Source organism: Chelonoidis abingdonii, chromosome 9 (genome assembly GCF_003597395.2).
Source record: "Chelonoidis abingdonii isolate Lonesome George chromosome 9, CheloAbing_2.0, whole genome shotgun sequence".
NCBI classification, from domain to species: domain Eukaryota; kingdom Metazoa; phylum Chordata; order Testudines; family Testudinidae; genus Chelonoidis; species Chelonoidis abingdonii.
In genome coordinates, this window is record NC_133777.1 from 50,676,718 (window position 1) to 50,703,459 (window position 26,742).

Consider the following 26,742-nt stretch of genomic DNA (forward strand, 5'->3'; position numbering starts at 1 on the left):
ACAGGAGCTGATTGGAAAAACTCTTAGCATTATCCAATTACTGGGCTCATTTATGCATCCATTAATGGCTTCTTGCCTACTCTTGTTGCCCGATGAATCGATGATTACTTGCCTACAGTAACTACATCTATTTTGTCTACGATTTATTTTGTCTTTCCAGTGCTCTCTGTTTATGACAATATGAACAGCTGAAAAAGGGGCAGCACAGCGTTGCTAAAGGGATCTCCATGGTGCAGAACTGTTCTCCAGGGTCCTGCCGTCTGCCTTATACAAGGATTTTATACATTGGAAGATTGGAGCTGTCTGTATTTCCCATGCTTGTGCAATCCTAGCAGCTGAGCATGTCGCCAGCGGTCTCTGTTGATGAGCAGTAATTCATAACGCCATGGGGAGCACATTCACGCTATTCCTAGCTGCTGCTTTCTTTTTCTTTAAAGGTGAGTGTCCTTGACTTTTTTTTAAAAGGAGAGGGAAGGAGGAGGATGGGATATGGCTTTGTACAATTGTTTCTAGTTGGTCTGGACTTAGGTTCAGCACTTATAAGTGGCATGCTGCAGGATTCGTATGAATCCGAGCTCCTTTTGTTAAACAATTTTTAAATCTTGCCGTATGAACTCGTGACAAGTAGCAGCCCTGATTTGGCACGCCAAATGGTTTCCATGCTCCCACAAAGCCATTTAAATGTTAATCAAAGAGTTGAAAAACTTCAATATGTTTTTAAGGTTTAGCTCACAGTGGATATGTGCTCTCAAGTGCTGGAGCATCAGCAGAAATAGGTGATGCCAAACAGCAGCTTGAGATAGTCTTAAAGGTGGCTTTGAACAGTGCACCTTATCTCTGCAGAGCAAAGATCTCCTTCTTGCTGTTACTGGTGCTCTGGGATGACAGCAACTTTAACCAGAATGTTGAAACACTGATATATATCTGTGTAGTTATTGTCTACAATGTGATGGATGCTGAATGTGTGGTAAACACAGAGATTTAATTCACATGTTGTGGAAATGTAAATTAGTCAACAGCATTTGGGAAGGAGCTGGCAAAAGGCTGAATATGAATCTTAAAACCCACTTACATAAAGGACTCAGGCATATTTAATCCAGGGGAATCTTGACTTGCTAATAATTATAGGTCAGATATCACTAAATGATTAGAGCAAGTCTACTGGCTAAAAAGTTAATTTTCCAGAAATAGGAAAATATAAAGCTATCTATTTTAATCTGTTGTGTTGGTTTGAATGACTTTACTACCCTTGAAAAAAATAGCCTTCAAAATGAATAGAGAGTGGCGATGTTTAACTGTATGTGGTCTGACTTTGTGCCATTCTCAGGCTAGATGTCAGCAGAACTTCTAGGATAGGTCAGAAGGTAGATATTTTGTTTGTGAAACTTTATAGATCAGTAATTGTGCATATGATATTTCTGCTTCCCTTCTGTTTGCTGGATAATACTAATCTAGTACGACTGGGGGAAAAAAACCTTAAACATATCCTAGCAACTGCATCTAAATCTATATTGTCATACTGTCATACTTTAAAAGATCGACAGACTGTGTAGCGATTCCAGATTTACACAAGTGTTGCTGAAAGCAGAATTTAGCCGTAACTGTTAGTTTGTCTCACCAGCCATGTTGAAATATAAAATTATCCATAAATGGAGAAGAGATCTAATTTTTTAAATGAAAGGATTTGGGCATATCACATCCAAGCACCAGTAGAGAGTCTCTTTAAGACAAGGCCACTAAATTCCAGGCAGGGTCTGCCTCTCACTGTGTTTATCTGTTGCCTATGAGAATGGAAGCATAGTTTAGGGGACAGAAGATTCCCAGTTGTGCTTTGAGACCTTCAGTTTATAGCCACAAGGTACCACAGATAGCAAAACCAGCATCAAAAAGGGACAATTGCAAAGAGAATGAGCTCCCTTTGAAATGATGAATCAATTTTTAATCCTTGTTTCCTTATTTATAATGAATAAGCTGTTAGCATCATTGCAACCACCCTATAATGAGCCTCAGTCTCCTGGGACAGTAAAATTTCCCAGGAACTGGTCATATTAGAAAATGTAGTTTTAGCTCCTCACGGACCTAAGTTTGTAAGAATTTTTTTTTCCTCTGACCCCGCTCAACCCCAACTCCTTTTTGTAAAGTTGAGGGACAAGGTGAGCCAGGGAAAAGGGCTTTTTCAGCTCCAGTTTCTATGATGTTATTAAATTATCTTTTAAACTCCACTTGCAGACACATATGAAAATCTCCATCTCCCATTACATTTATTCTTCTATTTTAACCTTAAATGAATGGCAAATTAACATCAGGCAGATTTAATGGCTGGTTTTTTAATTTTCAAAGGAAACAGCGTTTGGCCGCATGAAGGTTCGTGGGTTGTTTCAAAATCCGAAGCCAACATGATCTCTTTTCAGGTTGCAGTTGTTCAGAAGCAGAGCACAGGCTGTTTGCAGCCTTGTTTGCCAACTACAATCAGTTTATCAGACCAGTAGAGAACGTGTCAGACCCTGCCATCATTCAGTTTGAGGTGTCTATGTCCCAGCTAGTGAAGGTGGTGAGTACTGGCTTCTTTCTTAACCTAGTAAGTGTTACAGGATTAGCCCAAAGAAAGGCCCACTCCTTTTTCAACATGGCTGTGTTTTTCAGGATGAAGTGAACCAGATAATGGAGACCAATTTGTGGCTGAAACATGTAAGTAAATATAATCCCAGTACTGATAATAGCAGCTCGGTTAATTTTTCTTTTAATGTCAATATGTGAGGTTTCTTGTTGCGTCCTTCACCCACAATTTGAGAAGCAATATGTTCTACTGACCAGGGTTTGCATAATGTTCATTAGTATCAGCATTTAGCTCAGCATTTAGCTAACTAGTATAAAAGTGACATTGCACATTATATTTATATAGCACTTTTCATCCAGACATCTCACAGCACTGTAGATAGGTGGGAAAGCATTATTATTGGGTGAACTGAACAAAAAGGTTAAATGATTGGAGAAGGTCCCAGAGCAAGTCAAAAACCAGATTCCAGATCTGCTGATTCCATGCTCTAGCCATTCAACTACACTGGGTTCTTCTCTGTAACCATTAGGCCCCATGCTAGGACTCTAACCATTAGGTCATCCTGAATCCCCATATTTCCATTCAATCTCGTCAATTAAAAATGTAAACTGCTAACATTAAAGATTTGTAAACAGGAATGTTTAGGTCAAAAGCAAGGAACATCAGCTACATAAACTGGCCTAAGAATATTTTGGGAGGAACAGAGGAGGAAAATGGTAAACATTTTGCTAAATACAAACTGTTTCTACTATGTAAGTGTAACTATTATGTAAAGTAAATAAAATGTCCCTCCAGTCATGAAAAACAGCATGACACCAAAATGCCTCAGTATTAGTAAACAAAAACTTAAATAAGCCAATGCTCAACGATACTGGGACATTCTTTCTAGCCAGCATTTGTATTGATTTGACTTGCATTTAAGGAAAGGAAAGATCATAGCATCAGAGATGCTGGCCCGGTAGGGTACTATGCTGCTCTGGTGCAGAGATCTGGTTTGGCCACACTTACCTTAATCCATTGCTGACACCTAGTGGTAGGCTATTGAATAATTATGAAGCCTCCCATGGTTAAAATCCACTGGATCAGCACAGGAGGCCAAGGAAACTCTGTGAAGCTCATCTTGTGGAGAGTAATTACACTGGCTACAGGGAACTTCATATAGATACAATGTAATTACCTATACAACAGCTTGTCCCAGACAACGGTATTTTAATGACCAAATTGGCCAAGATTTTAGTTTTTGAGTTTCACTAAAACAACGGTACCTGCCACTCTCCTTAAAATATGCTGGATACTTTGTTCAGTACTGACTCCGTGTGTAGTATGCAGTGTTGCAGTAGCCATGTCGGTCCCAGGATATTGCAGACAAAGGTGGGTGAGGTAATATCTTTTATTGGACTACTTCTTTTGGTGAGAAAGACAAGCTTTTCAGTTTACACAGAGCTCTTCTTCAGCTCTGAGAAACTTACTCAGACTATATCTACACTAGCACTTTTGTTGGTAAAACTTGTCACTCAGGGATGTGAATAAAAAACACCCCTGACTGACATAAGTTTCACCGACAGAAGTTCTGGTGTGGACAGCACTATGTTGGCAGAAGAGCATCCCCCAGTGAGATAACTACCGCTGCTTGTTGGCAGTTGGCAGGAGAGCTCTCTCCTGCTGGCATAGAGCGACTACACAGGAGACCTTATGGCGGCACACTGCTGCAAGGTACATAACTTGGCTGTGTCTACACTGCACACTACTGTGCTGCTGTAAGGTACACAGGGTAGCCGCTCTTTGTCGGCAGAAGAGAGCTCTCCTGACAACAAAATAAAACCACACCCAATGAGGAACAGTAACTTTGTCCGTGGGAGACACTCTCCCGCCAACAAAGCAGTGTCCACACCATCACTTTTCATTGGTAAAACTTTTGTCGGTCACGGGTATGTTTTTTTTTCACAGAGCCAACTGACAAAAGTTTTACCAACGAAAGTGCAGTGTAGACATAGCCTTAGCTTCCCAGAGATGAAGAAGAGCTCTGTGTAAACTTAAAAGTTTCTCTCTCACCAACAGAAGTTGGTCCAATAAAAGATATTACTTCATCCATATTGTGTCTCAGAGGGAAATGTGTCACCTATTGAATTATCATCACTGTTTCTTATAGTACTTAGGCATTCCTTTGATTTCTCCTATTCAAGCATTAACCAAGCCCTTCCCTCCTGTGCTGCCTTAGCTGGAGGGATCTCGCAGGGAACTAGTTTACGATCTCAGAAATCTCTCTGGTTGCTCTAGAGATATTGTAAGATTGCTTTACCTTATGAGTTGGGATCATAGCATGAAAATATCAGGGGCAATCACATTCTAATATAATTGGGGGCTGAGAGGAAGAGGAGGCAGCCTGGTCTAGTGTAAAGGGAACTAGGACTGGTATCAGGAGACCTGAGATGTATTCCCAGCTCTGCAACTGACCTGCTGTGTGTCTTTCGTCAAGTCACTTCACCTAATTGTGTCTGTTTCCCATGTCACCCTCAGTCTGTCTTGTCTATTTAAAATGTATACTCGTTGGGATAGGAGATCCTCTCGTGTGTATACAGCACCTGGCACATGTGCTAATGGTATTCATGTGCTAATGAATACAAATAAATAGCATGTTCTTAAAAGGGGATACATCTAGTCATTAGAGCTTGTGAAAAAACAAACACCAACTTTATAAAAGTGACATTACAGCAATTTGTTTTAACGGAAAGAATAGGCAGTAGTCCACAATTTCAGATGGGTCTTTTTGTAATTCTAATGCACTTTGGTTTCTTCCATGATTAGATCTGGAATGATTACAAACTTAAGTGGAATCCAGAGGAATATGGAGCTGCTGAGTTTATTCGAGTCCCATCTGATAAGATCTGGAAGCCAGACATTGTCTTATATAACAAGTAAGAATCTGCCTTATCAAGTGCCTTTACTCTTAATTTGTTTTGGTTTTGTATCATTAATTAAAAAAAAATTGAATATTCACATGAATATTACAAAAGATCTAAGATTTTGATCAAACCCAGGTACTAACACACAGCGACTATGGTATGTATTGCAAACTGTTACTTCTCTAGAGGTAGAACTCCCCCCAGTCACTGCTTCTTTTGAACATCAATACTTTTGGAGTCTGTTGAGCTAATAAGTATTAAAAATTCAAAACACACACGTTTTAATAAGAGAAAGACAGGAAACTTCAGATTCTGCATCCCTGTGCTCCTTCTGCTTCCCACTCTTTCTATAAATGTTTTCTGCACAATATGCAATGCTGGCAGTAAGAAGGAGTACATAGGTCTGCTACACAACTTTTCTCTCATTTACAGATGAGAAAGTCTCCAGTAATTCTGACCTTTCATTGAAAGGGACTACTAGATCCAGAAATTTTTGCAGTTAAAATTGCTACCCATCTGACATCAACACAGCATTAAGTATAACTATCTAAAAACCCCTCCTAGGTACACTCCTAGACTTTTGCTTCCAGTGAGTCTATAGGAGACCAAATGTATTACTGAGGTGATATGTTGACTATACACTGTATAAGGAAGCTGGCCTCAGTGAAACACACTTGAAGTACTCTCCAATACAGGAGTTCCCAAACTGTGGTCTATAGAGCATGCGCTCGTAGGTCCATGAAGAGCTGGCTGGTCATGTGATGGCTCCTTCTCTTCTGCAGTTTGCTAATCACATAAATAGCTAAAAATGCTTCCCCAGTCTTACTTTTCCATGTAGACAACAGCTGAAATTGTGACTGTGAACAGGGTGGGGAGATGGCCCTGCTCTGATCCATGCATTCGCAGTGACAAGCTGCAGCAGGAGCCCTGAATTCCTGCTTTCATAGAGGAGCGATACTGCAAGCTACTATGGGGATGGAGAGAAGAGAGAGAGTGGACCAGGCACAGTAAGAAAAATCAGCTTGTCCATCACTTTGTTCTGACACAAATGAGCTCATGTTTGCTGCCTTGGGTATGGATCACATTTAGCCAGGTTACAGGAGCAGAAAATACTATCATTTTGATCTTCAGCAGCTGTAAGTCCATGTAGCTCCACTGATGTCAATGGAACCACTCTTATTTACACCAGCCATGGAGCTAGTACTACACATGCAATTCAGCACAGTTAACATTACTGCTGGAATGCTGAAGTGTGCATTTGCTGACTTCCAGTGCCTGAATACAGAGTCACTGTATATAAGTATACCTATGTTCTTAACCTTTTATTATATGAAAGTAATTTAATTAGTTGAACTGCCTATCTTTTTTTTTCCACCCTGGTTTATTTCTGCAGTGCAGTTGGGGACTTCCAAGTTGATGACAAGACAAAGGCCATATTGAAATACACAGGAGAAGTGACTTGGATACCTCCAGCTATTTTTAAAAGTTCATGTAAAATAGATGTAACCTACTTTCCATTTGACTACCAAAACTGCACCATGAAGTTTGGTTCCTGGTCTTACGATAAAGCTAAAATTGACTTAGTTTTAGTTGGCTCTACAATGAACCTCAAAGACTACTGGGAGAGTGGAGAATGGGCTATTATTAAAGCTCCTGGATATAAACATGACATTAAGTACAATTGTTGTGAAGAGATATATCCAGATATCACCTATTCTCTTTATATTAGGCGCCTGCCTTTATTTTATACCATCAACCTGATTATCCCATGTCTGTTGATTTCTTTCTTAACTGTCTTGGTATTCTACTTGCCTTCAGACTGTGGTGAGAAGGTGACACTATGCATATCAGTCCTTTTATCCTTAACTGTATTTCTCCTAGTGATCACAGAGACCATCCCTTCTACCTCTTTGGTGATCCCACTTATTGGAGAATACCTCCTCTTCACCATGATATTTGTAACTCTTTCCATTGTCATTACTGTGTTTGTACTTAATGTGCACTATAGAACACCCAAGACACACACGATGCCTGAGTGGGTGAAGATCATTTTCTTGAACTTACTTCCCAAGATCATGTTTATGACCAGGCCTGCCAGTGATGAAGAGAATAATCAGAAGCCAAAGCCACTTTACAGTGCTGAGCTCTCAGACTTAAATTGCTTCAGCAGCTCTGAAACCAAATGCTGCAAAGATGGCTTCATATGTCAAGATATAACATGTAGCTGTTGTCAGTATCAACGAATAAAGTTTTCTGACTTCAGTGGCAATCTTACAAGGAGTAGAAGCTATGACTCGGTAGATGCTCTGCTTTCGTTTTCAGTTTTGTCACCAGAAATGAGAGATGCCATTGAAAGTGTCAAATACATTGCAGAGAATATGAAAATGCAGAATGAAGCCAAAGAGGTAAGAACAATTTTCAGCATTAATTACTGAGGCTACAGGCACTCTTTACCATGAGTGTTGGAGTGTGTTTTTCGTTTGTTTGTAGGAGTAAACATCCCAGATGCCTTTCATAAAAACATTGCTGAACAATTCACAATTTCTTGATACAAATAACCCACATTGTTTACATTGTAGGTATATGGGGCCATGAATCAACCAGTGGATTGAAATTCATATTGGGGAAACACAGTGTTGCACTGAACTCCTTTTACTGCCAATCCCAACCCATCTGCTAAAGTGGAATCTATTACATTAACTCTTTTGGGGGAGGAGGGGGGGAAACAGGCAAAAGATTTGCAGCCAGAATGAGAGCTTGGGAAATCCTAGCACCGCAGTTAGCTCAGCGTGCGCCCTTAGGCAAGTCACCACTGCCATAAAATGCATATTTACTTCCCCGGCTTACAGAAGTAGTGAGGCTTTCCCAGAGGTGAAAGAAACTTAAAGGATTTACCCGTATGCAGGAGTCCTCTGTGGGGGTGTAGCCTCAATCAGAAGAGGTGGGGCTTTCAATATTTAAAGGCCCTGGGGCTCTGACTGTGGCTGGAAGCCCCAGGGCCTTTAAATCACCCCGAGCTACCAGCTGCAGAGGTAGCTGGGAGCCCCAGGGCTCAGGGACAAATTAAAGAGCCTAGGGATCCAGCTGCCACAGAGCTCCGGGCCCTTTAAACCACTGCGGGACCCCTGCTGCTGCCACTCTGGGGTGGCAGGGCTCCGGCGGTGATTTAAAGGGCCCAGGGCTCTGGCCACTGAAAGAAACCCCAGGCCCTTTAAATCACTGCCGGAGCCTGACCGCTGCTGTCCTGGGGCTCCAGCAGCTGGGTTCAGGCAGAGATTTAAAAGGCCCAGTGCTCCTGCCACTGCGGGAAGCCCCGGGCCCTTTAAAGTACCACTGAAGCCCTGCCATCCCTGGGTAGCCGGAGTTCTGGCAGCAGGGCTCGGGCGGCACTTTAAAGGGCCCGGGGCACTCTGCAGCAGCTGAAGCCCCTGGCCCTTTAAATCCCCACCTGAGCCCGGCTGCTGGAGCAAGGACACAGTGCTCTGGACACTGCGGGGAGCCCCGGGCCCTTTAAATTGCCGCTGGACCCCTGCTGCTGCTGGGGTAGCAGTGGCAGGGCTCAGGCAAGGATTTAAAGGGGCTGGAGCTCTGGCCGCTGCAGGAAGCCCCAGGCCCTTTAAAGTGCTGCCGGAGTTCCGGCAGCAGGGCTCGAGTGGCGCTTTCAAGGGCCCAGGGCTCCCAGCAGTGGCTGGAATTCTGGCCCCTTTAAATCCATGCCCGAGCCTGGCTGCCAGAGCTCCAGCGGGAATTTAAAGGACACGGGGCTCCCTGCAGTGGCTGGAGCCCTGGGCCCTTTAAATCACCACCAGGGAAGCCGGATCGTACCAGCTTACTTTCACCTCTAGGCTTTCCCTGATAATACTCCTCATGCTGAACTCCCTCTGTGGATAAATACAGAACAGTGAAGTTCAGGGCTCTCAATTTGGCATTTTTCTCAAGTGCTAAATTCACACAGTTTTTCTGTTTTAATAAGCCAGGGGAGCTTCTGATAGTTATTACTACTTCTCAGTCATACAGTGAGCAGATACAAGTAACTCATATGCAGCCACTCTACCATTATCTTTACCACTTGCTGGTCATGTTCAGCAAAGCACTCGAGCATCTGCTTAAATGAAGTTTGGGCCTATGTATTTTGTTGAATCTGGGCCTTATTCAAGACTGGTGTGTTCTGTATGCTCTTTTGGTCTCCCTCAACTTTAAGAATTATGGTTCTTTTCTAGAAAAATATATTTTCTACGTCAAAAGTAAAATGCATTGTTCTCATTTTCATAATAGCATTCAAGAATGAAGTATGCACGAATGTTGTGTTCATCTAGGAAAGTTGAAGTAAAGATTGAAATTTATTAAGCTTAGCTTTACTTAGGATACTTATTTAATATTTATTTCCAACATTAACTTAAAGTTATCCATTGTTTAAAAGCCATTTATCATTTTATTTCTTGTTATAATCATTCAATGTAAAACCACTCCTGCTGGAAAGCATTTTTTCCAGTCTTGGTATAGGGAGGAGAAAAGTTTTTACATTATACATAAGCATCTCGCTTTCTAAAACAGTATTAAAAACTGTAAGAAGTGTCAGGATAAGTTTTTAAAGTCATCAATATATGAATTAAGTTGCATCCGCCCATGCACTTACCACTTAACAGGAATGGTGCGTTTCAATGGGACTTAGGTTCCTAGGTGCCCAATTGACTTTTGAAAGTGCTCCCTCTATAGAGTCTCTTTCACCTTCATATTTCTGTGCCCACAGAAGAGGGGCCATATATCCCCCTGTGTGTTTGGTGAAAGGGACAGTTCTATTATCTTAAAATAGTGTTACAAAGTTGGGATTAATTTAGAAAGATAGCTTCTGCAACTCATGCAAAACAAGTTTCAGCCATAATGAATCAAACCAATGGGGGTGCAGGGACGAAGAAATAGTAGTTAATTCTGCACTGTTTTTTGGCCTTACTACAGATGGATGAATTTCTGCTACCTCAAATGCCAGGTTGGAAGTTGTGTTCATATGAAAGAAGAAACATTCTGTACATGGAAGAGCTCCCATGTACCTTTTTACTGAACACAGAAAAGAGTTCTGATATTACCAACCCATTTACTGATCAGTAAATTTTACCTTTATCAGAAAATGCCTGCTTCATGTCTTATTTGCCTGTGTTTATATTTTTCAGATTCAGGATGATTGGAAGTATGTTGCCATGGTAATTGATCGCATTTTTCTTTGGGTTTTTATTCTGGTATGTATTCTAGGAACAGCAGGATTGTTCTTACAACCATTGATGGCTGGAGATGAAATGTAGAAATTCAAAATACTCTGTTGTAAAAGAAATTTGTTTGCTGACCAAACATGTTATGCTCTTTTTGTTACTTTAGCTGCTTTTGTATATACTTTTATTAGTAGAATAAAAGATGTCTCTAGGCTTATTAAGCTTCACCTAGCAAAGCTTAAGCTTCATTATAAATGTGAAAAGCTTTAACTGATATTAAAATATCATGACAGCCAATCTGAAGGTAATATTGTCAGGACTATTGCCAGATGTCCCTTACAAGAGCTGGAGAAAATGTTAGTAGCATATAAAAATTCACAGAAGTGTTTGTGAAACAGCATTTATGATATAGACATGTCCAACAGAAATTGGAAATCCCAGCATTTCCACAGGAATGTTCAGAAGACTGATGGAAGGCTGAAGAATTTGGGTTACCTGACCTACTTCCAACACTCATGTCCGTGCTACATCCTCCAGGATGGGACATGCTTCAGTATAATTCTTCTGGGAGCAAGATCACAGCTAGTGGCATAAAGCCACTCCAGTACACAGCCATTTAGAAAGTGTAGCTCTTGAATTGCTGTACTAATATGTAACTTGTTGATATATGATGTACCCATTATTATGCCAGGTTTTGAGGGGAACAATTAGTGAGTAAGTTACCTTAGAACAAGGCCAACTCATTTATAGCTGGATAATATGTTAAGGTAGCAAAGTGGCCATCACATGATTCTTCTCACCTCCCATTTTGGAAACGGAACAAAATTGCTAGCAAAATGTCAAGTTATTCAGACCTAATAATATCATTACACACACACACACACTTCAGAGGAGACAAACAGCTCACATGAAGGAATTAAGATACTACAGGATAGTTTTGTTTCACATGCTATAGACAAGTACTTTAATAAAAGGTAGGTAGATATAAAATTTTCCTGTAAAGTATAATAGAACTTCTTCTCATACATACATCCCATATGTTTTTACCAATAACTGTGGAGATACTTAAACAGGAGCATGAAGATAAATATAGTACACTAAAGGGGTTGGGGAAGGCACTTAGTAAAAATGTGAATTGTTCTCTCTGTGCAAAATTGGAAATTTTATGGAAATGTGGAAGTAGTTATATAAAATTTTTGAAAAATAAAGAGACTTATGTAGTTGCAAAACGTATTTGTTATTCTGGTTGCATGACACTCTGTATAGGGTAATATTAGCTACTGTTTGGTGCACTCAGACCCCAATAATTCACAGAAGCACAGACCCAGGAATAGGGGATCTATTAGAAAATATTTGGTTTTTAAAACACTTAGACTAGCAATCTGAGGATGAACTGTAGTCTAGTAGAGCCCAATAAACTGTGGTGTGAGCAATTTTGTCTTTATGTAATACATAAACATTATGGAAGTGACTGAAAGTTTTTCCCCATTTTGAAAAAAATGCTACTTAAATCAGGACTGGATTTGGGGCCCTGTTGTATTAGAACCTGACAATCAGCTCAAATGTAAATACAGCATATTTTTCATTTTTGTATTGAAGCAAGAGGGGGAATAAACATTAGCAGCAAGGTTAGAACCAGGTATCCAGTCCATACTGTTGCTCTGATTTTCATATAACATGACTACAGTAACTAAACAATGTGCCCACTGCAACTGTAAGCAGAAGCAATGAAGAAAATAAGAATGTGAGAGGAGATCCAAAACAAGTTCTGTGTCACCACTCACAGGTAATGGACTAGGGTGCTGATGCACCTTAATACTAAGAAAGATAAAAGTTGAGTCATGGCACAGGTCAAATCAGATACCTTATTAGATGTCAACTTTTCAAATGAACTATAACAACAAAGTAAGACAAGTTAATGTCTGATAACCTGAAACACAAAAAGGAGATAAGTTAGAATCTTTTCAATCACATGTACCTGTAAATTGAAGGCCAGAAAATGTCAATGTACATTTTTCTCTCCTGATCGTGAGTGGAATTTATCCACTCTGTAAAGCCTAGAAAGTTACTCCACAGATGACATAGGATGTGAAATAATGAGCAACTATATTGAAAATATTCACAAAATAACTTTTATAAATATTAAATATGAAGTAATTCCAGCCAGTATGAAAATCAGGATGACACCAGATCCAAATAGAAAAAAAAAAAGAGAAAAATCTAATTCTCCAATGCTGCAGCCACTACCATGTACCATTAACATCAAAGGACAGAAGGTTGTAATTTTCACAAAAGAAACATCTTCACAGTAGCTAAATAGCAAAATCAGTATTTTTTCTAGCTATTTAAACAAGTATTAAAGAAAGTTATTCTCTAAAATGTGTTTGTTTGGCTTACTGAATTAAACCTGCATGTGGGAGTGCTGCTATAATGTGACACACGTTAAAAACAGCAGTGTAGAATACACAGGGAAATCTTAGATTCCAGGGCACAGTATGAGCATAAATTCAATCTAGTTGGTGTTACAACCCCTCCCATCAGGTTTCAGTAAGATTGGAATGTGACAATCAGTGGTTATAACCTCTTAGAAAGAACTGAGTGGGCAAAAGAGGAAAGGTAGTGGCACTCTCTCTCAAAAATGGCATTACCTTGTTTCCAAGTCATTGATCATTCAGAAGAAAATGATTTCAAATGCGTAAGGGTCAATGTCCTAACAGATAAAGCACAAGATGGGGTATTAGTTGGTGTCTTCTATAGACTACCCAATCACATGAGGGAACAGGATTACTGTCTCCTTTTGCACCTATTTTTAATACGCAGAGGGAAAAGCTTCATGATCATAGTGGACTTCAGTTTGAGTGACACATGCTGAAAGTCTCATGCTGCCAGTGCTCAAACATTCTTGGAATATCTAAATATTATAGATAATAATTCCCTAACTCAGTAAGTGTTGCATCCACCACGGGGAATTCTATATTAGACTGCATCTTGACTGATAAAGAGGAAGTGATCATAGAACATGATCACACTCAAAATGTGTAAACAGAATAAAGTCCAGACTAGTAATATTTATACTCAGTGCTTTAAAGGGGCAATTTCACAAAGCTGAAAATGATTATGAGCCAAATCAGCTGGACAAATTTAATCAGAAAAACACAAATGATCACAAAGGACACTTTACTAGATGCCCAAAAAGCCACAATTTCACAACTGAAGAAGAACAACATACTGGCAAAAACTGACCTGAAATTGGGAGGGGAAGTGAAGGGAGCTATACAAAAATAATACATAACCAATGAAAGAAAGGGGAAGTTGAGAGTAATGAATATAAATCAAGAGCTAGGAATTGTAGAAGGATTGATAAGGGAAGCAAAGGGACAAAAGGCCTAATCCATGGACAGCGGAGTTAAGGACAACAGTTTTGTTTACACAAAGAATCCTGACAATGATATTGGTCCATTACTAGATGGAAATGGTAGAATCATTAATAACGACACCAGAAAAGGCAGAAGAGTTCAATAAACTTTTCTGTTTTATATTTAGGGGAAAAAACAGATAATGGAGTCATATCATATGATAACACTCTTTCCATTCCACTAGTATTTCAGAAGGATGTTAAACAGCAGCTACTAAAGTTAGTCATTTTTAAATCAGCAGGTCTAGATAACTTGCGTCTAAGAGTTTCTAAAGAAATAGCTTGACTGTTAATACTGACTTTTAGTAAGTACTGAAACTTCAGGAAATCTCCAGGAGACTGGAAGAAAGCTAATGTTGTGCCAGTATAGCAGACTGGATGACCCCAGTAATTATATACTTTTCAGTCTGACAATGATCCCTGGCAGAATAATGGAGCAGCTGATTTGGGAGTCTATTAATATAGAATTAAAAGAGGATAATATAATTAATATCAATCATCTTGGGTTTATGGAAAATAGATCCTGTCAAACTAACTTGATATTTTTAGATGAAATTACAAGTTCAGTTGTTAAAGGTAATAGCGTTGAAGTAATAGACTTAGACTTTTGTAAGATGTTTGTCTTGGAATCACACATTATGATTACAAAAGTCGATTTATATAAAACTAACATGGCACATATTAAAAGGATTTAAAACTGGCTAACTAATGGGTCTCCAGATGTAGTTATAAACAGGGAATCATTGAGAAGGTGTGTTTCTACTGTTCTTGTCCCTAAGCTATTTAACATTTTTATCGATGATCTGGAATAAAACATAAAATCATCACTGAAAGTTTGTAAAAGACAAAAATTAGAGGAGCGATAAATAATGTAAAAAAGACAAGTCACTGATGCAGTTATCTGGATCACTTGATAAAAGCTGGGTATGTGGGAACAATATACATTTTAATATGGCTAAATGTGAACGTGTACATCTAGGAACAAAGAATGTAGGCCATACTTACACGATGGCGCACTCTATCCTGGGAAACAGGATCTCTGAAGATTTGGAGGAAGGGGGATGGATTATCTGGTGAACATGAGCTCCCAGTGAGATGCTGTGGCCAAAAAGGCTAATCCAATCAGTGGAGGCATAAACAGGGGAAGCTAAAGTAGACGACGGGTGCCCTCCATACTGGAGGATACCTGCTAAAGGGGAGGACACATGACCTCCCCCTCTCCCGGTTGTTTGGCTGCTCTCCCTGCCAGCCAGACACAGGCAGGGAGCGGGATCAAGCTGCTACCAGATGCTGCCCAGGGCAGCGCAGCAGCTGTCTGGGAGAGCGCCTGGCAGTGGTGGTGGTGGTCTGCCTCTGGGCTTGGCTTCCGCGACAGCAGCTGAGCGAGCTAGAGCCCAGCCCCCCACATCCTGGCATGTTCTGTGTTCAGCAGTGAGAGCCTGGCTGGGCAGGGATGGTATCAATACCAAGAAAGGGAAAATTGCTTCTGTAGTGAGCCAGCCAGTCCCAGTGCAAATGACTTGTAGCTCTTCAGTTTTTCTTTGAAGTCTGTTTTGACACCTTGTCATCAATTATTGGAAGTGGACCACATCCACCCTGACTGAACTGGCCTTCAACATTGGTTCTCCACTTGTAAAGTAACTCCCTTATCTTCATGTGCCAATATATATTTATGCCTGTATCTATAATTTTCACTCCATGCATCTGAAGAAGTGGGTTTTTTACCCGCAAAAGCTTATGCCCAAATAAATCTGTTAGTCTTTAAAATGCCACTGGACTCCTCGTTGTTTTTGTGGATACCGACTAACATGGCTACCCCTCTGATACAGCATGGCTGAAAGAGGTTCTGGTCTGATCCCTTCTCTTCTGCCTCTGGCCCTGCCCCTTCCACTCCCCACTCAGGCTGGCTGCTAGGGGTGTGGGGGGGCACTTGACCCTTCATCCCCCCACCCCAAATCTCCTACAGTAGAGAGGTTATTTTACTGTATTTGGTATAGGCCTTGCTGGAGCCCTAGGCATAACTAACAGTGTGAACCAAAGGCTGTGAACTAGAGTAGGCCTGGCCTTGACAAAGTAACAACACCCTATGTATTACCTAACACCAAGTAAGCACATTCCTGACCTGAGAGGTCAGGACATTACATAGTTACTTGAGAACTCTCAAACACATTCTTAACAGATGGCACAGGAGCACACCAACCTCTCGTAAGATAAGGATTGGATGACAGGATAATGGTGTTTTGATTGAACTATCAGGTACAAGGTGTAGGTCTGGTAACTAACAACATTTAGCATGTAATATGTAACTTGTTTGTATCAGTGTATATAGGACGTCATAGGAGAGGAATCTTTGACCAGCCTAGGGGCAGTGTCCTGGTGTGCTGGCTGAGCTGGTGCCATTGTCGCAGGCATACATGTATTAGCGTACATGTAGCTCCTATGGGGCCCTAGTATCATGCTTGTTGACCAAGTGCCTTTACCACTGAACCAAACTGGTGGGCTCTCTTATGAATAACATTGAGGTCTACTGAATTAACAAGCTCCAGTGTCTGCTAATGCAGCTGACATCAGAACTCCAAGACCAGTAACAGCACTGTTGCAGCAGCAACGTTTCTCAGCACTTAACATTTGGCACTGCTGTGATAGCTGTTGGAATACTGTATCCAGTTCTAGTGTCCACAATTGAAGAAGCATGTTGAAAAATTGGAGAGCATTCAGAAAAGAACCATGAGAATGACTGAAATATTAGGAACCATGCCTTACAGAGACAGACTCAAGGAGCTCAATCTATTTAGCTCAAAGAGAAGGGGTGACTTCATTACAGACTATAAGCACCCACATGGGGAATAAATATCTGATAACAAGCTCTTCAATCTAGCAGAGAAGTGTAACATGATCCAAAGGCTGGAAGTTGAAGCTAGCCAAATTCACACTGGAAATAAGGCATAAATTTTTGAACAGTGAGGGTAATTAATCAGTGAAATAATTTACCAAGGGTCATGGTAAAGTTCCATCATTGGAAATTTTTAAATCAGTATCAGATGACTTTTTTCAAGATATGCTCTAAGTATCATTTTTTGAAAATTATATGGCCAATGTTATACAGAAAGTTAGATGCTGGGCAACCTGTGGCTCGTGAGCGCCCGTCATGGTAATCCGCCGGTGGGCCGTGAGACATTTTGCTGATGTTGACCATCTGCAGGCACAGCCGCCCACAGCTTCCAGTGACCGTGGTTTGCCGTTCTGGTCAATGTCAGCTGCAGGAAGCAACAGCTCTTCCTGCAGCTCCCATTGGCTGGGAACAGCGAACCGGGAGCTCCGGGCGGCCATGCCTGTGGACAGTCAATGTAAACAAACTAACTATCTCGCAGCCCGCCTGCATATTACCCTGACGAGCTGCATGCAGCCCGTGGCCCACAGGTTGCTCACCAATGGATTACACTATCACAATGGTCCCTTCGTAATCTATGAATTACATTAAAAAAAATTAAATCCGAGACAGCACTTTGCTTCAGACCAGATGGCTGTGCATTGAATAGATGTCAAATAAATACAGGTTTATTTTTTTTAAAAAAAATTAAAACTAAAAAAGATGCTTTATTACGCAAATATATTTAGTTGCCAATACCAATAAAAAAAACAAAGAATGTGTTCCCACCTAAGCTTAATTCTTATAATTCAGATTTATGCATGAGTCCAAAAGTGAAGAATTGAATTAACTGAATTTGGTTATAAAGGCCTGTACAGCTTTCAGTGAGTTTTCTTCAGAAACCAGGACTCAAATTCTTGTTTTGTATAAGTGCTTACAAATGTCATTTCGAAAAACAAAGAATGTTAGAGAGGTAGTATAGTCTTGTGGTTATAGCATAGGACTGGGACTCAGAATTATTTCAGAATTCATGTGCAACTTTGGACAAGTCATTTCATTCTTAGTCTCTTTTTCCTGTCTGAAACAATACTATATACCTGTTGCGAGGTTTATTTTTAGTAAATTACAGAAGTGCAAAATAGTATTAATTCCAAACAAACTGATAATAGAAATATGTCTTTAAAGTTAATAGTATTTTTCACTGACAATGTATAAATTAAGACAAATATAGAACCATAGATTATTTTAATGTACATATTACACCTAGGGTGTTAGAATAGATGGTTAATATTTGTAATTTACTCTAAAAACTCAAATTTTCAGAACACTCAAAAGAATTTATTCTCTTAAAATCCTCTTCTGCTCATTGTGGTAAGATAAGTAACAAACCACAATGCTCTAATACATAAACATCTACACACTTATAACACTCAGTAGTACACTGTCTAATTTATATAGTGTTTTGCCAATTCTAAAACAACTAGCATCTAAAAAGTTTTGAGAATCCCTCTAGTTCTCAGCAGGTATCTATGTACTGTATTTTTTTCTAGGGGGGAGGGCATACAATACATGCAAGTGTGTCTGATTTTGTCCAGATTTAGAAATGAATTCGTAGGCTAATAGCTAAGCAGTAGGTATTGCACACGTCTTAAAATACCATGCTTAACTATAGGCATGATTCCTTATACTTAAGATTATAATTCTATTAAAAGTGTGCCATACACACTATTTGCATGAACATAGAACTACCAATGTACCTTTTAAGAATCATGTTCATAGCAGAAGTGGTACTCCACAAACATTTTATGTGTGCGTATTTCCAATGTGGACTGGTACTATTATATTTGCCCATTTATAAACAACAGGAATAAACAACCCAATTGATCCAATTATTGAAGCCAGAAGAAAAGTCCATAAAAACATTCGATCAAGCACCTGAGCTATAAATTTCCAGTCTTCAACAACCTAAAAGACAAACAAACAAGAATTGCTCAATATTCTAGAACATTTACAAATACAGGACCAAGTCCTATAGTCCTGATTCATGCAGAAGTCCCATTGATATTGTGATGTCAATGGGACTTCTGCCTGAATAAGGACTGAAGAAGCTAGCACATAGTATAAATTTTTCTATTATGCCAGTTTCATAAACATTAAAGATCTTTCTATTGTTACACTTTGAGTTAGAGCAAAGGTGTCAAACTCATTTTGGGAAGAGGGCCGAATACTTTAGTTACAGACAAAGAATCAGGGCCTGACCCTGCAAGGTACTGAACACTTTCAATTTCCTGGGAGATGAAAGTATTCAACACCTCAGAAGACTGGACCTTTTGGGCAACAGGCTAACTTCAATCTACAGCACAATTCCCAGAGATCAGTCAGAGGCCTGTACAAATATTCAGGGTAGAATATGGCTCTTCTACAGTAGCTATACCTACTTGTGATACTCATTGCAACAATAACTTTACTTACATCAGGGAAAAAATGTGCAAGGCATTTTCAGAACTACCATTTCTTTGCCATTTTTAATATGATTATTTGTACATGCAGTCTACCAGTTTTGCGCACACAACTGCTGTAGTGGTGCATGCAAATTAAGCACACAACTAAACATTTTCAACGTGGTTATTAGATTTCAGAGTTGGCATGTCATTAAAATTACCTGTGACCGTAGGCCTATAGGTTCAGAAAAAGGCAATGATACATAAGTTCCCATTAGGCAAAGTTTTCTTTGCAACCATAAGGGCAAAGAAATAAATAAATAAAAGCATTCTTCAGAAGGGAGCCAGAAAACTACATCAGACAGACTCAGAATTCAACACCCAGGGTTGGAATTTTTCAATATAAAAATGAGGACTTTTTTTTTACCGTGGTTAGTAATAGTGTCTTTTTCTATGTTCCTCTGCAGTAAGACTCTATCCAAGCATGGAAACAAACTTAAGTATGCTATATTAATGTTTGATGCATGGAAATAAGTTAGTTTGGTAAATTAATGGCTATTTCTACAGAATTATATGGTAGTTATCAATAACCATTCAATAAAATATATCCTTTTAAAAACAACTTAAGATCTGCTAACTGACTACAGAGTCTTTTTGAAGTACCTTATTACTTTTGAGTGACTCTGCAACAACAGTGAACATTTTGATAAGTAATAGATTTTTAATTGTTTTGATAGCATTTCATTTTAGAAAAATAAATACTATATTCCCCAAAGTTTCATAAAACCATAATTTTGCCTTGATTTTGTACTCTTTTTAAACTAAATCAGCCAATTGTTTTTGATTTAGTAAATAATGTTTTTTGGAGCTGAAACTAAAGAGTGAGAGAATTGTGTTTTATCAACTCTTCAATCATCTATCAACACATAAGTCAGCAAATAAGACTTTCCATTTAGTATGTGATATCCAGTAGAGTACTCCACCCTTATATCTGAGTAGCAATCCATGGCCCAAGCAATTCCTGCTGGGAGGAAGAAACAAAAACTAAGCTCTGGAGGTCCAAAGCAGTAATGCATCTCTTGAGATCTAGGTTTGAGCTCCAGTTCAGGATACATGACAGATGAGTTTGATGGTCTAATAGCAGAGGCCTTAGATCAGGGGTGAAAGTGAGCTGGTATGGGCCGAAACAGCGTACTGGTAAGAAGCTGGTACCGGCCCATATGCAGTCCACACTAAAGTGCTGCTGCGGCAGCACTTTAAGGAGGGTCCTTTGCAGCAGCAGCACTTTAATGCTGCTGCCCCTTTCCCCCCACCCCCACATCAGCAGCCCTGCTGGTAGGGACCCTACCGGCAGGGCTGCCAATGAGGGAGGCAAAAGGGCCGCTGCCCCAGTGCTGGCGATTTAAAAGGCCCGTGGCTCCCAGCCGCTGCTTCCACTACCACAGCAGCAGCCGGAGCCCAGGCCCTTTTAAATTGCTGCCAGAGCCCTGGGCAGCAGAGGCCAGGCAGCGTGGACGGGCTGGCTGGGGGATGCTGATCCCCCTAGCCCTGCCCCTTCCATCTGAGGCCCTGCCCCTTCTGGCAGCTGGAGCTGCCCTTGTACCAGTAAGAATTTATTATTACCTTCACCTCTGCCTTAAATGGACATTTGTCCATGGCACTAAACTATCACAATAGACATTTCTCAAGAAGATTATAACTGGAATAGAATGGGTTTTGCAGTTTAGGAGAGAGGTACATTTGCAGAGTTGTGGGAACCTGTGTACCTCAGGTTTTTTTGATGAGCACACAATTAATCCACATTATTTTTAAACAGCAGTTTTGCCAGCATCTAATGGAAATTATCTCCCAGAAGACACTGTCATTATTCTATATCTATATCAAAGAGAAAGTCCAATATGGTTAATCTGGAAGGTTTTGGACAATTAGCCAATAGTTCAAACTGAGAAATTATCAGAAATCTCTAAGTAAGGGTTTTATACAGAAATTGGTTTCTGTCATATCTGATGTTTGTAATTTCTTTGTGCACGTAATCTTCATCGCACAACCCTAAACTGAACAAACTTTTGGGGCCTGGTCCAATTTTAAAGGCAAGACCAAAAATTTAAATTTATACTGCCTTATATTGAGGTAAATCAGAGATGACAGATGTGAAATCTAATATTTCTGTATTATTCCTATATAGTTATTCTTTATTAAAATTAAACAAGTTATGTATATCTTTAAAACTGAAGAGGTATGATACTGTTGACCACAGTCAAGAAGTGTTTTCCTAAGGTAGTAACTGTTTTCAGGTTTGGGCTTTATTACTGTTCATTATTTGTATTACCATAGTACTTACTAGCATACTTCAATAGCAATATGCACAGTACCAAAATTCCACCCGTAGCAACTGTTAGCAGGATTGGATCCACAACGAGAAATCAAATTAGTTCTGTTTTTTTCCCCACTTATTGAAAGATAAGTAAAATATTTACAACTGATCCAGCCACTAGGCCAAGGCCCTGATCCTGCAGGCACTGGGGCCTACCTAGGGGAAGCTCATTGTAGGATCAAGACCTTAGATTATGATTTTTTTTTCTTATTAGTGTTTTCCCTCACAATATATAGACTATATTTATAAATATATATATTTAAACTCAAGATATTGCAACACTATGACAATGAATGCAAGTGATAAAAAGGAAATTGACCCAGAGCAACTGTTGAACCCCTAGCACACATTCTGGTATGCAGTTATTTGAATGTGTGGTTGCTTGATGCATAAATACACCTGCACATTTTTTCCTTACAAATACCCCTTCACTTGTAGTTCAATGCAAAAAAACGTATGTTGGTGCAACATCACAGTTGAAAAATAATTCTCCACTCACTTATTCTAGTGTAAATCTATATCAACAAAGTTATACCAGTGAAAGTGAGAGAAGAATCAGACACATAAAATTCAACATTGTGGTTCTGAGAGTAACAATATAGTAGCCATAATACATATAGGAAATACTGTACATACAGAGATACTATATATAAAATGCACAAAGATAAGATACCAGTACAGTGCCTAGCACAATGGGCCTCTGGTCTGTGACTACATCTCCTAGGCACTACAGTAACACAAATAATAATAATACATATGCACTGAGTTATTTGCATAAGTCTCCCATGACAGCAAATGTCTGGGGCACAAGGAAAAAATCCAGCTTGCAACAATGGCCAGACATGGGAGAGGAGGCAAGCAGGCCAGTTTTCCCAACAGGTCACCCCTGGATGGAGAAACTCTCATTCTGCCAGAAAACACTGCATGATTGTCCCACATGACCAGACAGCAAAGTGGATCCGCTCATGTTCCCAAATACTTCAATAGTGCCCTGAAAATGGTGCTTAGGTCATAGAAGAACCAGTGGTTTTTGGAAAAGGGAAAACTAAAACAGCACATTTAAGATTCATTCAGCTGATGTTGAAGTGTCATTACTGTCTATTAATAAATGTATTTTTGGTTGATTAAACATATTGATTAAAATAAATCTTTTTAAATGCTCTGCCTTAGCATACTTTCATACAAAATACACATTGGTTACCACTTAAATTTAATCAAACTATAACTTATGGTAATACTTAGAGAAGGACTATTATAGTTCATAACAAGAATTGTTCTGGTTTGGATTTAAGACTGAAAAATTAAGTATTTTTGCTGAACTGCACATTAAAACTATCTTATGTGTATTTTTTAAATTATAAAAATCAATTAAAATTAAAATGACAAAGATATCTTGTCATGTGTTAAAATTAAGAATACATACTCCCCAACAATAATGTGATAATGAAATAGTCCAGTAGCAACCCTACAGGCAAAATAAGATTTAGAAAATTCATTCACTCTACTGTTGTAATTGACCAAACACCTCTAACGGATTTATAATTATAAGAAAATATTTTCAGAAAGACCACAAAAGGCTTAACTGTAAAAGGGAGCCAGATAGATTTTGATCACCATTGCAGAAAGCACACAGTACTCATATGGAGTCTATCAAAAATGTACTTGTTTACTGGAAGGCCTTTTTATCGCTTCCCAAAAGCGGGACATCCTGAAACAAGGCTAGCATTTCTAGCTACTTCAGGAAATAATTGGTCACTGCTATACTAGATAAGAACAGAGACAGGTACTCTAAGCCATTGTTTAGATTTCTATTCTACTTTCTAATATGAAAAAATGAGTGCGACATCACCAATACACACACCTCGCGAACGTCATTCTCCTTCATGATATGTCTTGTAATGTATCGGATAGAATCTAGAGCTGCTTCCAAGGTGTTCCTAGATGATTCTGATCCACTGATATTGCTAGTTTCTTCTTTCTGAGCAAAATATCTATCTACATGACTTCTCATGCAAAGTATCTTTGGAAGTTTATGAAGAAATATCTTGCGGACCCAAGGTGCCATAGCATTGTGAGTAGAAGAGGAACGATGATGAATATTAATAGCAAAGACAGTTATCACAATGGACAATGTCACAAAAATCATGGTAAACACCAAGTACTCTCCAATAAGTGGTATAACTTTAGAAGATGATGGTATAATCTCTTCAATAACAAGAAGAAAGACAGTCAATGACACCAGTACCGAAGTGCAGAGAGAAATTTTTTCACCTTCATTTGAAGGGAGATAAAAGACAAGGACAGTTAAAAATGAAAGTCCTATACACGGAATAATGAGAAACAGTGTGTAAAAAAGAGGCAACCGTCTAATTACAAATGAATATGTAATAAATGGGTACCAGCAGCACCCATCATTTCTCTTCCCTTTGCTCCCTGTTGCTGTTACTATTTCCCATTCTCCATTATCAAAGAAATCTCTCTTGTCAACATCGTAATCTTCTAGAATAATATCAACCTGTGAGCCATCATAGGTCCAGGAACCAAATTTCATGGAGCAATTTTGGAGGTCAAATGGAAAGAATGTAACATCTATGGTACAAGAACTTTTGTAGTTTGCTGGGGGAGTCCAAGCAACAGTCCCATCATATTTTACTACTGTTTTTGTAGCTGTTCCTTCAAAACGACCATCTGCACTGAAAGGAAAAAATATGCATATTTGCTATGTTATTACACACATTACAACCAGATGCTTTTAGTTAAGGTTTCCTATTACATGTCACCATTCCAAAGTGTCATTTCAGATGCTTCATCACTTTAGCGTGGAAATTTTGCACTTTTGGCCTCAGATCAGGACTCTATTTTCTTACGTTTAAGCTGATTGAAGAAAAGCAAACCATGAAAAAACATTTTTCCCATGATAATAATATTTGTGCAACTTTTCTGAACAGCTCTAGTGCCTCAGAGGAGGGAGTCAAAACTTGACTTGTGTTAGGAATCACCCGTGCTTAACAGATGTGCATATTTGTGGACTGGTGAAAATCAATTTTACTTTAACTTAATTATGCATGCAAAAAACAAACAATACACTTAGCACTTCCAAACTTTTTTGTTTTATAAATACAACAGGGTTTTTTCTTTTACTAAACAATCAACCAGTGTTCTACAGGCACTGTCTATGCAAATATAAGTTGAGCAGAAACTTTAATTCAAAATTCAGTCTCTCCAAGTTCTATTACCTCTCTGCATAGATGTATAAGAAAGGTGAGTAAAGTTTCATTTAGCATCATTGTATATTGAGTATTATATATATGAGGATATATATTGATGGCCTCAGCCTAGTAGTTTGTATTCAGAACTGTGCACTCTGGTAGGACTCTGCAGGAGCCCTAGCATAAATGAATGCATGTTTGTGCAGGACAGTGTTCTACTTCCGACTAGCAAATTATTTCATATGAAGGAATTTAACTTTTTTTTTTTTAAATCCTAGAAAATTCCATAGAAAAATGGAATGTTAAAAGACATTAAGATTGTAAAGCAAAGCACTCAGAAGTCTGGAAATGCCAAAGGTAAGGCAGTCCATGCATTTTTAATTCTGACACCTTATGTGCATGTATTATAATATAGTCTAATTATGTGATCACACAGTATTTATCTGCAGAACCCATGCCTCATTCTATGTGGAAAGTGGATGGTCAATGTGGCAGGGGTAGAATTATTTTATAGAATAAGATTCAAATCTTACTTGTCATACAACACAATATCTGGAATCCAGATAGACTCTGATGGGACACGAATAGATGTTATTCCAGCATAGTCTTCAGGTTTCCACCTTAATTTTACATCTATCCATTCCTATAAATACATGATAAATGTTATAGTATCTTTAAAACTGATTTAAAACAGGCAATATATAGATAGATATTTTTAGGATAAAGTAGTAGTAGAAGGGATGTAAAAGAGAGATCAGATTTTTTGCTTCCAAATCTCACATATTAAAATGAACATGGTGACCCAGTTAGTCATTATCTACCTGGTCCAATTTGTCTTTCTTCAATTTTAAGAGCCATTTAGTTCCACAGTACTTCTGCATGGAGTTTTTAAAAATATTAAAAGCCTCTTTAACAATGTATTCACATACATTAAAGCAGTTACAAAATAAGGATGGGCAAACTTGAAAAAGTTTGATTTGGAAAAGCATCTAAAAGTTTGGAAGCTTATCTAAAGCTGATCTGAACTTTAGGGTCAGAAAAGAAGATCCTGCTGTCTCATGAGATTGCCAGTGCTTTCTGGATCTGTCAGCACTAGAAATAATATACTCCACCTTAATGTTTTGGTAGTTTTATTTCTGAGCTAGAAAATGTAGAAGTGCAAGAAAAAATAGGATCTCAAAAGATTCACTATTTGGTTAGAGCTTTAAATGTCAGTTTAGGCCATTTATTTTAACTGAACTGGTTCATCTAGTTAAAGTACTGAACAGTGATAGTTGGGGAGCGCATAAGTGGATTTCACCAAACTTTCTTGCTATTCTGAAGTAGTAGCAGATGTTGGTAAGGGCAGGCTGCTGCTTCAAGAACCAGTGTAAGGGAGTCCCGCATACTCCCCCACCTCAGTCAACTATTTAATAGCTAATCTAAAAAGAAATGCTTGAGTATAAATAAGAGACAAGAAAGGTGAGATAATATCTTTTACTGAACCAACTTCTATTGGTGGAAGGTACAAACTTTTAACTATTTTTGTATGTAAAGTAAATAAGGTTTTAAAAATGTTTAAGAAGCTTCACTTAAAAAACAAAACACAGAGCCCCCTGGACCAGTGGCCAGGACCTGGGCAGCGTGAGTGCCACTGAAAACCAGTTCGTGTGCCGTCTTCGGCACCCGTGCCATAGGTTGCCTACCCCTGGTCTAGTCTGTAGAAGGAAAGAGTAGCTCTGTGTAGCTCAAAAGTTTATACTTTCCATCATCAGAAGATGGTCCGATAAA

General features: G+C 39.1%; 2 protein-coding genes across 2 annotated transcripts in view; one reads left to right on the forward strand and one right to left on the reverse strand.

The window, feature by feature from the left end:
• Window positions 1-353: 353 nt before the first annotated feature.
• On the forward strand, window positions 354-11,775 carry CHRNA3 (cholinergic receptor nicotinic alpha 3 subunit). The gene is made up of 6 exons (XM_032763099.2): window positions 354-437; window positions 2,412-2,551; window positions 2,644-2,688; window positions 5,363-5,472; window positions 6,854-7,865; window positions 10,629-11,775. The coding sequence occupies exons 1-6, from the start codon at window positions 386-388 to the stop codon at window positions 10,755-10,757; spliced, it is 1,488 nt and encodes a 495-aa protein (XP_032618990.1). The 5' UTR covers window positions 354-385; the 3' UTR covers window positions 10,758-11,775.
• A 5,848-nt stretch (window positions 11,776-17,623) lies between these two features.
• The window catches only part of CHRNA5 (cholinergic receptor nicotinic alpha 5 subunit), a 30,641-nt gene continuing 21,522 nt past the window's right edge, over window positions 17,624-26,742 (reverse strand). Inside the window, exons 4-6 of the mRNA XM_032763088.2 lie at window positions 25,506-25,615; window positions 23,625-24,456; window positions 17,624-18,913 (exon numbers count right to left, since the gene is read on the reverse strand). Of these exons, the coding sequence (XP_032618979.1) occupies window positions 18,752-18,913; window positions 23,625-24,456; window positions 25,506-25,615 (1,104 nt within the window). The 3' untranslated portion in view covers window positions 17,624-18,751. The remainder of the gene's footprint in view (window positions 18,914-23,624; window positions 24,457-25,505; window positions 25,616-26,742) is intronic.